The 16709-nt window shown below is 58.3% G+C and overlaps 1 protein-coding gene across 1 annotated transcript in view; it reads right to left on the bottom strand.

The window, feature by feature from the left end:
* Positions 1-11583, bottom strand: part of ARHGAP30 (Rho GTPase activating protein 30) — a 28822-nt gene extending 17239 nt beyond the window's left edge. The window contains 5 exon segments of the mRNA XM_048932969.1: positions 4354-4461; positions 5926-6008; positions 7952-8096; positions 10068-10170; positions 11302-11583. Coding sequence (XP_048788926.1) covers positions 4354-4461; positions 5926-6008; positions 7952-8096; positions 10068-10170; positions 11302-11413 — 551 coding nt within the window. The 5' untranslated portion in view covers positions 11414-11583.
* Positions 11584-16709: the final 5126 nt, after the last annotated feature.

Raw genomic sequence — 16709 nt, 5'->3', positions numbered from 1 at the left:
GTGACACCGTGACATCGTGACTCCGTGACATCGTGACATCGTGACATCGTGACACCGTGACATCGTGACATCGTGACATCGTGACATCGTGACACCGTGACACCGTGACATTGTGACATCGTGACATTGTGACATCGTGACATCGTGACATTGTGACACCGTGACACCGTGACATTGTGACACCGTGACATTGTGACATCGTGACATCGTGACATCGTGACACCGTGACACCGTGACACCGTGACATCGTGACATCGTGACATCGTGACATGGTGACACCGTGACACCGTGACATCGTGACATCGTGACATCGTGACATCGTGACATCGTGACATCGTGACACTGTGACACCGTGACATCGTGACATCGTGACATCGTGACATCGTGACATTGTGACATCGTGACATTGTGACATCGTGACACCGTGACATCGTGACATCGTGACATTGTGACACCGTGACACCGTGACATCGTGACATTGTGACATCGTGACATCGTGACACCGTGACATCGTGACACCGTGACACCGTGACACCGTGACATCGTGACACCGTGACACCGTGACACCGTGACATTGTGACACCGTGACACCGTGACATCGTGACACCGTGACATTGTGACACCGTGACACCGTGACATCGTGACACTGTGACATTGTGACATCGTGACACCGTGACATCGTGACATCGTGACACCGTGACATCGTGACATTGTGACACCGTGACATCGTGACATCGTGACATTGTGACATCGTGACACCGTGACACCGTGACATTGTGACATCGTGACACCGTGACATCGTGACACCGTGACATCGTGACATCGTGACATTGTGACATTGTGACATCGTGACATCGTGACACCGTGACATCGTGACACCGTGACACCGTGACACCGTGACACCGTGACATCGTGACATCGTGACATCGTGACATCGTGACACCGTGACATCGTGACATCGTGACACCGTGACACCGTGACACCGTGACATCGTGACACCGTGACACCGTGACATCGTGACATCGTGACATTGTGACATCGTGACACCGTGACACCGTGACATTGTGACATTGTGACACCGTGACATCGTGACACCGTGACACCGTGACATCGTGACATTGTGACACCGTGACATTGTGACACCGTGACATCGTGACATTGTGACACCGTGACATTGTGACATCGTGACATCGTGACACCGTGACATTGTGACACCGTGACATCGTGACATTGTGACACCGTGACATTGTGACACCGTGACATCGTGACACCGTGACATCGTGACATTGTGACACCGTGACACCGTGACATCGTGACATTGTGACATTGTGACACCGTGACATCGTGACATCGTGACACCGTGACAGCGTGACACCGTGACATCGTGACACCGTGACATCGTGACATTGTGACATCGTGACACCGTGACATCGTGACATCGTGACATCGTGACATCGTGACATTGTGACATCGTGACACCGTGACATCGTGACATCGTGACATCGTGACATCGTGACATCGTGACACCGTGACATCGTGACACCGTGACACCGTGACACCGTGACATCGTGACACCGTGACACCGTGACATTGTGACATTGTGACATCGTGACATCGTGACACCGTGACACCGTGACATCGTGACACCGTGACACCGTGACACCGTGACACCGTGACATTGTGACACCGTGACACCGTGACATCGTGACACCGTGACATTGTGACACCGTGACACCGTGACATCGTGACACTGTGACATTGTGACATCGTGACACCGTGACATCGTGACATCGTGACACCGTGACATCGTGACATTGTGACACCGTGACATCATGACATCGTGACATTGTGACATCGTGACACCGTGACACCGTGACATTGTGACATCGTGACACCGTGACATCGTGACACCGTGACATCGTGACATCGTGACATTGTGACATTGTGACATCGTGACATCGTGACACCGTGACATCGTGACACCGTGACACCGTGACATCGTGACATCGTGACACCGTGACACCGTGACATCGTGACATCGTGACATCGTGACATCGTGACATCGTGACACCGTGACATTGTGACACCGTGACACCGTGACATCGTGACACTGTGACATTGTGACATCGTGACACCGTGACATCGTGACATCGTGACACCGTGACACCGTGACACCGTGACATCGTGACACCGTGACACCGTGACATCGTGACATCGTGACATTGTGACATCGTGACACCGTGACACCGTGACATTGTGACATCGTGACACCGTGACATCGTGACACCGTGACATCGTGACATCGTGACATTGTGACATTGTGACATCGTGACACCGTGACATCGTGACACCGTGACACCGTGACACCGTGACATCGTGACATCGTGACACCGTGACACCGTGACATCGTGACACCGTGACATCGTGACATTGTGACACCGTGACACCGTGACATCGTGACATCGTGACACCGTGACATTGTGACACCGTGACACCGTGACATTGTGACACCGTGACATTGTGACACCGTGACATCGTGACATTGTGACACCGTGACATTGTGACATGGTGACACCGTGACATTGTGACACCGTGACATCGTGACATCGTGACACCGTGACATTGTGACATCGTGACAGCGTGACATTGTGACACCGTGACATCGTGACATCGTGACATCGTGACATCGTGACACCGTGACACCGTGACATTGTGACACCGTGACACCGTGACATCGTGACATCGTGACATCGTGACATCGTGACACTGTGACATCGTGACATCGTGACATCGTGACATCGTGACACCGTGACACCGTGACATCGTGACATCGTGACATCGTGACATCGTGACACTGTGACACCGTGACATCGTGACATCGTGACACCGTGACACCGTGACACCGTGACATCGTGACATTGTGACACCGTGACATCGTGACATCGTGACATCGTGACACCGTGACACCGTGACACCGTGACATCGTGACATCGTGACACCGTGACACCGTGACATCGTGACATCGTGACATCGTGACATCGTGACACCGTGACATCATGACACCGTGACACCGTGACACCGTGACATCGTGACACCGTGACATCGTGACATTGTGACACCGTGACACCGTGACACCGTGACATCGTGACATCGTGACATCGTGACATCGTGACACCGTGACATCGTGACATCGTGACATCGTGACATCGTGACACCGTGACACCGTGACACCGTGACACCGTGACATCGTGTCATCGTGACATCGTGACATCGTGACACCGTGACACCGTGACATTGTGACATCGTGACATCGTGACATTGTGACACCGTGACACCGTGACACCGTGACATCGTGACATCGTGACATCGTGACATTGTGACACCGTGACACCGTGACACCGTGACATCGTGACATCGTGACATCGTGACATTGTGACACCGTGACACCGTGACATCGTGACATCGTGACATCGTGACATCGTGATATCGTGACACCGTGACATCGTGACATCGTGACATCGTGACACCGTGACATCGTGACATCGTGACATCGTGACATCGTGACATCGTGACACCGTGACATCGTGACATTGTGACATCGTGACATCGTGACACCGTGACATCGTGACATTGTGACATCGTGACATCGTGACATCGTGACACCGTGACATCGTGACATTGTGACACCGTGACATTGTGACACCGTGACATCGTGACATCGTGACATCGTGACATCGTGACACCGTGACACCGTGACACCGTGACATTGTGACATCGTGACATCGTGACACCGTGACATCGTGACATTGTGACATCGTGACATCGTGACATCGTGACACCGTGACATCGTGACATCGTGACATCGTGACATCGTGACACCGTGGCACCGTGACATCGTGACACTGTGACATCGTGACACCGTGACATTGTGACATCGTGACACCGTGACATCGTGACATCGTGACATTGTGACATTGTGACATCGTGACATCGTGACATCGTGACATCGTGACACCGTGACACCGTGACACCGTGACATCGTGACATCGTGACATCGTGACATCGTGACATCGTGACATTGTGACACCGTGACACCGTGACATCGTGACATCGTGACATCGTGACATTGTGACATCGTGACATCGTGACATCGTGACATCGTGACACCGTGACACCGTGACACCGTGACATCGTGACATCGTGACATCGTGACACCGTGACACCGTGACACCGTGACATCGTGACATTGTGACATCGTGACATCGTGACACCGTGACATCGTGACATTGTGACATCGTGACATCGTGACATCGTGACACCGTGACATCGTGACATCGTCCCCCCTTTGCTCACCGCAGCAGATTGGGGGCCCAGACGATGGCCAGGTTCCTTGCGTGCATGTTGGTGGTGTGGCTGTGGGACGCCATGCGCAGGAGGTGCCGCATCAGGAACTCCAACGTCCTGCAGCAACGGGGCCTCGTGGGGACGTGGGGACGAGCGACGTCCCCCTATGGGGTGACGTGATACCCATAGGGGGGGGAACCCTACAGTGTGTCAGGGACCCCCAGGAGGTGCCAGAAACCCCATAGGGTGGCGTGAACTCCATAAAGTGGTGGGGGCCCTACTGGGGTGCGAGGAACCCCCATAAGGTGTCAGAGGTTCTTATGGGGTAACAGCCATAAGAGGAGGGGGCACAAACCCCACAGGGTGCTGGGGAGCCCCATAACCTGCTGGAGTCTCTATGGGGATGTCAGGCAGCCCATGGAGTGACAGGAATCCCATATGGGGCCGGGAACCCCAGCAGGTGCCAGAAACCCCATAGGGAGCCCCATAATATCGTGGAAGCCCTATTGGGGTTCAAAGGAGACTCCTATGGACTATCAGAAACCCCATAGAGACGCGGGAATCCCTACAGATGCCAGGACCCCCAGGAGGTGCCAGAAACCCCATAGGGTGCCAGGGAGCCCCATAATATCATGCAGACTCTACTGGGGTGCAAGGGAGCCCCATAACCTGTCAAAGGCTCTTATGGGGTACCCAGAATCCAGTAGGGACGTAGGGATCCCATAGAATCCCATAGAATGCCAGGAGGTGCCAAAAAACCCATAAGGTGCCAGGGACCCCCATAACGTTGTGGAAACCCTATTGGGGTGCAAAGGAGACTCTTATGGACTATCAGAAACCCCATAGAGATGCAGGGATCCCTATGGATGCCAGGACCCCCAGGAGGTGCCAGAAACCCCATAGGGTGGCGTGAACACCATAAAGTGGTGGGGGCCCTACTAGGGTGCGAGGAACCCCCATAAGGTGTCAGAGGTTCTTATGGGGTAACAGCCATAAGAGGAGGGGGCACAAACCCCACAGGGTGCTGGGGAGCCCCATAACCTGCTGGAGTCTCTATGGGGATGTCAGGCAGCCCATGGAGTGACAGGAATCCCATATGGGGCCAGGAACCCCAGCAGGTGCCAGAAACCCCATAGGGAGCCCCATAATATCATGCAGACTCTATTGGGGTGCAAGGGAGCCCCATAACCTGTCAAAGGCTCTTATGGGGTACCGAGAATCCAATAGGGACGTAGGGATCCCATAGAATCCCATAGAACCCCAGGAGGTGCCAGAAAACCCATAAGGTGCCAGGGACCCCCATAACATCATGGAAGCCCTATTGGGGTGCAAAGGAGACTCTTATGGAACATCAGAAACCCCATAGAGACGCAGGGATCCCTATGGATGCCAGGACCCCCAGGAGGTGCCAGAAGCCCCATAGGATGCCCAGGAGCCCCATAGCACTCTGGGGACGCTATTGGGGTGCAGGGGACCCTCATAACCTGCTGGTGACACTCGAGGTTGCCAAGGGTCCCCATCAGACACTGGGGTCTCCTGTAGGGTCCTGTAGGGTCCTGTAGGGCCGACCCCACTGCGTACCTATAGTGGGGGGGGGGCAGCTCCTTCAGCACCTCCTTGATCTTCACCAGGCGCGCCTCCTCCATCTGTGTGGCCACCGCATCCTGGGGGGGGGGACAGGGTGACATGGGGACGATGTGACATGGGGACGATGTGACATGGGGACAGGGTGACATGGGGACAGGGTGACAGGGGGACGATGTGACATGGGGACGATGTGACATGGGGCGCTGCCACCATGGGGACACTTCGCGGGGCCTGAGCTGGCATCCCTGTGTCCCTGTATCCCGGCATCCTCATTGTCCCCAGGATCCCATTCCAAGTGTCCCCATGTCCGTCTCTTCCCAGTGTCCCCATGTGCCCATGTCCTCCTGCCCCCATGTCTCTCTGTCCCCAGTGTCCCCATGTCCCCACATCTCTGCATCCCCACATCCCTGCATGTTGTCCCCAGTTGTCCCCAGCATCCTGTCCCCATTGTCCCCATGTCCCTGTATCCTTGGGATCCTCACTGTCCCCAGTGCCTCTTGTCCCCCTGTCCTCACATCCCCATGTCCCACCATCCCCAGTGTCCCCTGCACCCTTAGTGCCCCCGGTGTCCTCATGTCCCATTAACTCCAGTGCTCCCAGTGTCCCCATATCCTGCTCTCCCCATCAATGTCCCCCTGTCCCCAGTGTCCCCATGTCCCCCTGTCCCCCTGTCCCCATGTCCCCCTGTTCACATGTCCCCATGTCCCCGTGTCCCCAGTGTCCCCATGTCCCCCTGTCCCCATGTCTCCATGTCCCCCCTGTCCCCCTGTCCCCCTGTCCCCATGTCCCCCTGTCCCTGTGTCTCCATGTCCCCCTGTCCCCCTGTCCCCATTGTCCCCCTGTCCCCCTGTCCCCCTGTCCCCCTGTCCCCAGTGTCCCCATGTCCCCATGTCCCCAGTGTCCCCCTGTCCCCATGTCCCCATGTCCCCCTCTCTCCATCAGTGTCCCCAGTGTCCCCCCCGTTCCCACATCCCCACACCCCTTTGTCCCCATCCATGTCCCCATGTCTCCAGCAGTGTCTCCACATCCTTCATGCCCTTCTTCCTCCAGCACTGTCCCCATGTCCCCAGCGTCCCCACGTCCTCCTCTCTCCATCAGCGCCCCCAGTGTCCCCATGTGCCCATGTCCTTCTGCCCCCATGTCTCTCTGTCCCCAGTGTCCCCATGTCCCCATACCCCTGGCATCCCAGTTGTCCCCAGCATCCTGTCCCCATTGTCCCCATGTCCCTGTATCCTTGGGATCCTCACTGTCCCCAGTGCCTCTTGTCCCCCTGTCCCCACATCCCCATGTCCCACCATCCCCAGTGTCCCCTGCACCCTTAGTGCCCCCGGTGTCCTCGTGTCCCATTAACTCCAGTGCTCCTCACTGTCCCCATATCCTGCTCTCCCCATCAATGTCCCCATGTCCCCAGTGTCCCCATGTCTCCATGTCCCCCTGTCCCCCTGTCCCCATGTCCCCAGTGTCCCCATGTCTCCATGTCCCCCTGTCCCCCTGTCCCCATGTCCCCAGTGTCCCCCTGTCCCCATGTCTCCATGTCCCCCTGTCTCCATGTCCCCAGTGTCCCCATGTCCCCATGTCCCCATGTCCCCCTGTCCCCCTGTCCCCATGTCCCCCTGTCCCCATGTCCCCCTGTCCCCCTGTCCCCAATGTCCCCATGTCTCCATGTTCCCCTGTCCCCATGTCCCCCTGTCCCCCTGTCCCCAGTGTCCCCATGTCCCCATGTCCCCCTGTCCCCATATCTCCATGTCCCCCTCTCTCCATCAGTGCCCCCAGTGTCCCCCCCCCTGTTCCCCATCAGTGTCCCCATGTCCCCAGCATCCCCACGTCCCCCTCTCTCCATCAACACCCACAATAACCCCACATCCCCCTCTCTCCATCACTGTCCCCACATCCCCCTCTCTCCATCACTGTCCCCACATCCTCCTCTCTCCATCTGTGCCCCCAGTGTCCCTACGCCCCTCTCCCCCCAGCGCTGTCCCCCCAGGGGACAGGAGGTGACCCTGTGGGGCCGGGGGCTCACGGCGAAGCGGTCGTAGAGGCGGTAGGTGAGCAGCGGGTTGGGCAGCTCACGGAAATACGCCTTGCAGAGCGAGCTGACACAGTGGATGTCCTGCAGGTAAACGTCCTTGTGCAGGTCTGGGCTGCGCTCCCCATCAAACTCTTGGCTGGGTGGTGGGAGATGTGGGGTCAAAGTTGGGGCCAGTGCTGGCGCTGCGCCTTGGGGTGGTGGGGATGCAGGGATGGATGTGGGGATGCAGGGATGGATGTGGGGATGCAGGGATGTGGGGATGCAGGGATGGATGGGGGGATGCAGGGATGGATGGGGGGATGCAGGGATGGGGGGATGCAGGGATGTGGGGTGCAGGGATGGATGTGGGGATGCAGGGATGGATGTGGGGATCTCCACATCCATCCCACCTCCATCCCATTTCCATCCCACCTAAATCTCAACTCCATCCCATCTCCATCCCTCCTCCATCCCTCCTCCATCCCACCTCCATCCCATTTCCATCCCACCTCCATCCCACCTCCATCCCACCTCCATCCCATCTCCATCCCACCTCCACCCCATTTCCATCCCACCTCCATCCCACCTCCATCCCTCCTCCATCCCACCTCCATCCCATCTCCATCCCATTTCCATCCCTCCTCCATCCCTCCTCCATCCCACCTCCATCCCTCCTCCATCCCACCTCCATCCCATCTCCATCCCATTTCCATCCCTCCTCCATCCCACCTCCATCCCACCTCCATCCCTCCTCCATCCCACCTCCATCCCACCTCCATCCCTCCTCCATCCCACCTCCATCCCACCTCCATCCCACCTCCATCCCATTTCCGTCCCTCCTCCATCCCACCTCCATCCCATTTCCATCCCACCTCCATCCCACCTCCATCCCACCTCCATCCCATTTCCATCCCACCTCCATCCCTCCTCCATCCCACCTCCATCCCATCTCCATTCCAACCCAATCTCCCTGCCTTCTGTCCCATCTCCAAATCCATCCCATCCATCCCTGTCTGCACCCTTCTCCATTCCCACCTCCATCCTTCTCCCATTTCCATCCCATCCCACTTGTCCTGTCTCCATCCCATCTCCATCCTCTTCCCTTCTGCTCTCAACCCCTCCTCCCCCTGGTTCCAGATCTCCCCAAATCCACTCCATCTGTCCCTCTCTCCATCCTTCTCCCACTCCCACCTCCATCTCACCCCAATCTCCCTCCTTCCTCCTTCCATCCCCATTTCCCCCCCAGCTCCAAATCCATCCCATCCATTCACCCCTCCATCCTTCCCCCACTTCCATCTCCATCCCACTTGCTCCCATTTCCGTTCAGCTGTATCTTCTTCCCATCCGGTCCCAGTTCCGTCTCCCCACCTCCAAACCCATCCCACCTATTTTCGCTCCCATCCTTCTCCCATTTCTATCTCCACCCCATCGCCCCCCACCTCCATCCCCACCCCACCTCCATCCCACTTCCCTCCTGCCCCCATCCCATCTCCATCCCATCTCCATCCCATCTCCATCCCATTTCCATCCCACCTCCATCCCATCTCCATCCCATTTCCATCCCATCTCCATCCCTCCTGCCCCCATCCCACCTCCATCCCACCTCCATCCCACCTCCGTTCCAACCGAATCTCCCTCCTTCCTCCTTTCATCCCCATTTCCCCCCCAGCTCCAAATCCATCCCATCCATTCACCCCTCCATCCTTCCCCCACTTCCATCTCCATCCCACCTATTTTCGCTCCCATCCTTCTCCCATTTCTATCTCCACCCCATCGCCCCCCACCTCCATCCCCACCCCACCTCCATCCCACTTCCTTCCTGCCCCCATCCCATCTCCATCCCACCTCCATCCCACCTCCATCCCTCCTCCATCCCTCCTCCATCCCTCCTCCATCCCTCCTCCATCCCTCCTCCATCCCATCTCCATCCCTCCTGCCCCCATCCCATCTCCATCCCACCTCCATCCCACCTCCATCCCATCTCCATCCCACCTCCATCCCACCTCCATCCCATTTCCATCCCATCTCCATCCCTCCTGCCCCCATCCCACCTCCATCCCACCTCCATCCCATCGCCCCCCACCTCCATCCCACTCCCCTCCTGCCCCCCACCCCCATCCCCTCTCACCGCAGCCTCTGGATGTTGGAGGAGACCCCAGACAGCCGATAGATGCCATCCACCACCCCGTGCTGCTCCACGAACTCAGTGCAGCTCTGCAGCACCTGCGGCACTGCAGGACGGGCACCGCTGGCACCCGCGGCCCCACGGAGCCCCCAGCCCCAAATCCGCCCCTCCAGACCCAAATCTAAACCCTCCCAGCCCCAAAACTGCCTCCCCAGCCCCATATCCTCTCCTCCACACCCCAGACCTGCTCCCCACTGAGAGCAGGGGGTGACAAGATGGAGCGGGTCCTCACTGTGCTGACATCCCTATGGGGCAGCTGGTCCCGCATGGAGACCAATGGGACCCGGGGATGAGGTCACCAGATCCCAGAGATGAGGCCACCATCCCTGATCCCATGGGATCACAGCCACCGGATCCTGAGGATGAGGCCACCAGGACGAGGCCACAAAGACCCCATGGATGAGGCCACCAAGATCCCAAGAATGAGGCCACCAAGATCTTAAGGGTGAAGCCGAGATCCTGAGGATGAGGCCACCGAAATCCCAAAAACGAAGCCACCAGGATCATAAGGATGAGGCCACCAAATCTCAGGACGAGGCCACGAAGACCCCATGGATGAGGCCACCAAATCCCCAAGAAAGAGGCCACCAAGATCTTAAGGGTGAAGCTGAGATCCTGAGGATGCGGCCACCGAAATCCCGGGATGATGCCACCAAAGTCTCATGGCGGAGGCAACAAAGATCCCTTGGGAGAGGCCAAGATCCTGAGGATGAGGGTCACCAGATCTCAGGATGAGGCCACGACGGAGGGGTCCCCAGGATCCTGAGGATGAGGCCACCAGATCTCAGGACGGGGCCACCAAAGCCCCGAGGATGAGGCCACCGAATGCGAGGATGATGAGGCCCCCGCAATCCTATGGGTGACAGCCCCAAATCTCAGGACGAGGCCACAGGGATCCCACGGATGGGGTCCCCAATCCCACCACCAAGCCCCGCAGTGACCCCCCCTGGAGCCGGGATCCCATTCCACCCCACGGAGGAGACCCCCAGTGTTCCGGGTTCCTCCCTGGGCCGCTCCCCAGCCGTTACTCAACGCCGTGATGCAACCGCATGGCGCCGTCCCCACGTCCCCTCCCCACTTCCTCCATGGCGACCGCTCCCAGGGGGGACCCCCGTTTACGAACCCCTTCCCCACTTCCCCCAGGACCTCCCCCCCCCCCCCCTCCCCCAAAAATCACCGTCCTTCCCCGACTGCTGCAGGTGCTCCAGGAGGTCGCAGCCGAACACTTTCTCCTTGGCGCCGCCGCCTTTGCGCTTCGCCTTCTGCCGCGCTTTGAGTGCCAACGACATGGGGACAGCGGGGACCCCCGGAGGGTCACCTCCTCCTGCCCATGGCCCCCTCCCCCACGCCCCCCCCACCGCTCAGCTCCGGGGGGAGGAAGCGCAGCTCACAGCCCCGTGCTCAGCCCTGACGCAGCTTCGAGGCCCCGCGCTCCGCTTCCTTCGGGGCGGCTTCCTGCCTCGGCGTCGAGAGAAACCGCAGGGCAGGGCTGGGTGCTGGGCTTCCGCGCTGCCCCACGGCCTTGTGTGCGCCTGGGAGCCCTCGTGCAACGCGGGGCCGGGCCTGGGGGGCGCTCACACGTCTTTCTCCTTGCTGTCTGCGCTTGGGAGTCCGGCTTCGTGCTTGTGCAAAGCTGTGCGGCCTTGGGCACAGCGGTGTGTGGTTGTGCGCGGCTGTGCATGGCTGTGCATCCCTGTGCATCCCTGTGCATGGCTGTGCATCCTTCTCCATGGCTGTGCATGGCTGTGCATCCCTATGCATCCCTGTGCATCCTTGTGCATCTCTGTGCATCCCTGTGCACCCTTCTCCATGGCTGTGCATCCCTGTGCATCCCTATGCATCCCTGTGCATCCTTGTGCATGGCTGTGCACCCTTCTCCATGGCTGTGCATCCTTGTGCATTCCTGTGCATCCCTGTGCATGGCTGTGCATCCCTATGCATCCCTGTGCATGGCTGTGCATGGCTGTGCATGGCTGTGCATGGCAGTGCATCCCTATGCATCCCTGTGCATCCCTATGCATCCCTGTGCATGGCTGTGCATGGCTGTGCATGGCTGTGCATGGCAGTGCATCCCTATGCATCCCTGTGCATCCCTGTGCATGGCTGTGCATACTTGTGCATCGTTGTGCATGGTTGTGCATCCCTGTGCATGGCAGTGCATGGCTGTGCATCCCTATGGATCCCTGTGCATCCTTCTCCATGGTTGTGCATCCTTGTGCATGGCAGTGCATGGCTGTGCATCCTTGTGCACGGCTGTACATGGCTGTGCATCCCTGTGCATCCTTGTGCATGGCTGTGCATCCTTCTCCACAGCTGTGCTTGGTTGCACAGCCTTCTTTGTGCTTGTGCCAAGCCATGGGGGCCTGGCACATTGGTGCATGGCTGTGCATCCTTCTCCATGCTGTCCACAGTTGTGCATCCTTCGTGGTTGTGCAAAGCTGTGCGGCCTTGGGCACGGTGCTGCATGGTTGCGTATGGCCGTGCATCTTTGTGCACGGTTGCACTGCTCTCCATAGCTGTGCTTGGTTGCACATCCGTGCCCAAGCTCCTGCAAAGCCCTGTGGCCTTGGCTGTGCTGCTGCAGCGCTGTGCATCCCTATGCATGGCTGTGCACCCTTCTCCATGGTTGCACTTGCTGGCATGGCCTCGCTCATGCTGGTGCAAAGCAGCCTCATGCAGGGCTGTGCAGGGCTGCAATCCCCGCTTACACACTCACGCATCCCCCCTCCGCGGTTGTGCAAACCCTCGTGCCCCCGTGTGTGGCTCTGTGTGGTCGCACAGCCTCATCTACGGTGCTGCACCCCCAGCACACTTTTCCACAGCTGTGCAAAATCACAGAATGGCATAGAATCATGGAATTGTAGGGCTTGGAAGGGAGCTGCAGAGCTCATGCAGTCCAACCCCCTGCCCCAGCCGTTCCTACAGCAGGGCGCACAGCTCGGCATCCAGGCAGGTCTGGAACATCTGCAGAGCAGGAGACTCCAGCACCTCCATGGGCAGCCTGCTGCAGTGAGCAGTGGGACCCATAGAGATGCGTTGGGACCCATGGAGACACGTTGGGACCCATTGGGAGTCATAGAGACACATTGGGACCCATTGGAACCCATAGAGACACATTGGGACACATAGGGACACATTGGGACCCATAGAGACACATTGGGACCCATAGAGACACATTGGGACACATAGGGACACATTGGGACACATTGGGACCCATAGGGACACATTGGGACCCATTGGAACCCATAGAGACACATTGGGGCCCATAGAGACACATTGGGACCCATAGAGACACATTGGGACCCACTGGGACCCATAGAGACACATTGGGACCCATAGAGACACATTGGGACCCATAGAGACACATTGGGGCCCATTGGAAACCCATAGAGACACATTGGGACCCATAGAGACACGTTGAGACACATTGGGACCCATAGGGACCCATAGGGACACGTTGGGAGCCATAGAGACACATTGGGACCCATAGGAACCCATAGAGACACACTGGGACGCATAGGGACCCATTGGGACACATTGGGACCCATAGAGACACATTGGGACCCATTGGGACCCAGAGAGACACGTTGGGACCCAGAGAGACACGTTGGAACCCATTGGGACCCATAGAGACACGTTGGGACCCGTAGAGACCCATAGAGACATGTTGGGACCCATTGGGACCCATAGAGACATGTTGGGACCCATAGAGACACATTGGGACCCACTGGGACCCATAGAGACACATTGGGACCCAGAGAGACACGTTGAGACCCAGAGAGACACATTGGGACCCACTGGGACCCATAGAGACACACTGGGACCCATTGGGACCCATAGAGACACATTGGGACCCGTTGGGACCCATAAAGACACACTGGGACCTGTTGGGACCCATAGAGACACATTGGGACCCATAGAGACCCGTTGGGACCCATAAAGACACACTGGGACCTGTTGGGACCCATAGAGACACATTGGGACCCAGAGAGACATGTTGGGACCCATAGAGACACGTTGGGACCCATTGGACCCACAGACTCCCCCACCTCCCTGGCAGCCTGTTCCAGTGACCCACGGAGGGTCTCTGCTGCCTGTGCCCACTGGCTGCACGTGGCAGCTTCCCCTGGGGCTCCTGCAAACGCTCCTGCGTGCAGATCAGCTCTGAGATGCTTCACACACAGCCCAGATCCTGGTCTCTCCCTTACACACACGTATGTAAGTGTGTGTATAATATATACATAATTCTCTCTCACGCCCTTTTTTGCTGTTTGCTGCTTTGCATTCCTTTAAGGCTCACCCATCCGTCCGATCACTCACGCAGGCAATTAAAGCAGTAAATAACGAAGGGGGGGGGAGCAGGGCTGGAGGAAGCAGAGCTGCTGTTGCTCGGGGGCACTTGTTGCGCTTGCAGCCTTTACACCGCGCTCCCCATCCATCGCGAGGACACCGCGAGCATCTCGAGCTCATCCGTAAAGCAGTTCGGCATCCAGAGCTCTGCGGTGTCCTTAAGCAGGCAGCAGCTCGCCGTGCAGCAGCTCAGCACAGATTCCGCCCTTTTCTACACAGAAATTCGCGAACAATTAACAGAACTTTCCTGGGTTTGGAGATTTTTTCCTTTCTTCTTCTTTTTTTCACCCCCCCCCCCCCCCCCAACATCGAATTCTTCACCCGAAATTTGAACGAAAAATAACGGAGCGCCCGACGCGGGGCTGCGGCCGCCTTCAGTCTCTGCTGCCCCCGCGTGGCCAAAGCGCAGAACTGCAGCGGGGGCGTCCCACCCTCTGCGCTCCGCGCCGCCCGTCTCTATGGTTAAAGGTCCTCCAGGCGGTAACACGGAATCCGGAAGTGTGGGGCTCTTCGTTCTAACCGCTCTGCGCAGTCAGTCCTCCAATCTCTATTGCGCTTAGTCCTCCAGAGAGGGACTCCCAAGCGCTCGGAGGGCAGAAATTTCTGCTGACCACCAGGGGCGGGCGAGCTTTGCGTTCGCGGGCCGCCAGTCTGCTCCTCCCGCCTCGCTTTCCGCCTGCCTGCCTTCCTTGCCCCGTTGTTCCCATTGCCTTCCTCGGCGTTGCGCCTCATTCATGCAAATCGAATCCCAAAAGCGATCGTTGCAGCAGCCGCAATCTTAGCCCTAAAAGCAACGCTCATCTTAATGACGCTAAAATTAGTTGTGATCGACCCTAAAAATCCATCGCAAACGATCCCGGTGTCGTCTTGTGTTCAACAGGTGGCAGCAAACTCACCCTAAGAACCCCCCCGTAATAAAACCGCTTCTAATTACCCCCTCTGTCTTAATGACCCTCTCACCCCCACTCTAATTAACCCGCTCTCATTAAAACTGCGTCCCCATAACCCCCCAACCACCCCCCTTCCCCAATAAACCCCCTGCCCCTAATTACCCCCCCCCAATTAATCCCCCACCACGCGACCCCCCCCACCCCGACAAACCCCTTCACCTCCATAAAACCCCCAATTAAACCCCCTTTCATAACTTCCCATCCTAATGACCCCCCCACCCTAATTAAACCCCACCCTAATTACGCCCCCGAGAAGCCCCGCAGCCCAATCACCCCCATTCTAATTAAACTCCCTCTAATAAACCCATCCTAATAACTCCCTCACCCCCAAGTCCTCCCCAATAAACCCCCTCTAATGACCCCCCCACCTTCATTAACTCCAATAATTAACCCCCCCCCACGCTCCCTCCCAAACCCAATAACCCCCCACCCTAATTAATAACCCCCAACCCCTCTTAATAACTCCTGTCCCCCAATATCTTCCCCCACCCCCTATGCTAATTATACCCCCTCTAATAACCCCCCCCCACTCCAATAACTCCCTCCACCCCAATTACCCCCCGCTCTAATTAAACCCCCTCTAATTATCCTCCCCACACCACTACCCCCCCCAATTACCCTCCCCCCGCCATAATCCCACCCCAACACTACACCTCCCCCCCCATTCAACAAGCTTCCCCTCCCCATAACTCCCCATAACTCCCCCCCCCTTCTTCCCCCATGGCCTCCCTCACTCCCCCTCCCCCCCCCCCCATGGCCCCCCTCAGTCCCCCCCCCCTCCCCCCCCCCTTCCCCCCCCCCCATGGCCCCCCTCAGTTCCCCCCCTTCCCTCCCCCCCCCCCCATGGCCCCCTCATCTCCCCCCCTTTCCCTCCCCCTCCCCCCCCCCCATGGCCCCCCTCAGTTCCCCACCTCCCCCCCCCTCCTCCCCCCCCATGGCCCCCTCACTTCCCCTCACTCTTCCCCCCCCCCATGGCTCCCTCCCTCCCCTCCCCCCCCCCTTGTCCCCCTCACTTCCCCCTCCTTTCCCTCCCCCTCCCTCCCCCCCACAGCTCCCCTCACTCTCCCACCCCCCAACATGGCCTCCTCACTCTTCCCCCCCCCACTTTTCTCCCCCCATGGCCCCCTCTTTTCCCCCCCCTCTTCCCTCCCCCCCCCATAGGCCCACTCACTCTTCCCCTCCCCCCCATGGCCCCCTCACTTCCCCCCCCCATGCGCCCCCTTCACTCCCCCCCCCCCCCCAGGCGCACTTTCCCACGGCCCGTTCAGCAGCGTCCGTTTCCCGC

The sequence above is a fragment of the Lagopus muta genome, unplaced genomic scaffold (assembly GCF_023343835.1).
Source record: "Lagopus muta isolate bLagMut1 unplaced genomic scaffold, bLagMut1 primary scaffold_178, whole genome shotgun sequence".
Taxonomy (NCBI): domain Eukaryota; kingdom Metazoa; phylum Chordata; class Aves; order Galliformes; family Phasianidae; genus Lagopus; species Lagopus muta.
The sequence above is the reverse complement of the archived record's forward strand: the minus strand, read 5'-3'. Positions and strand labels throughout refer to the sequence as shown.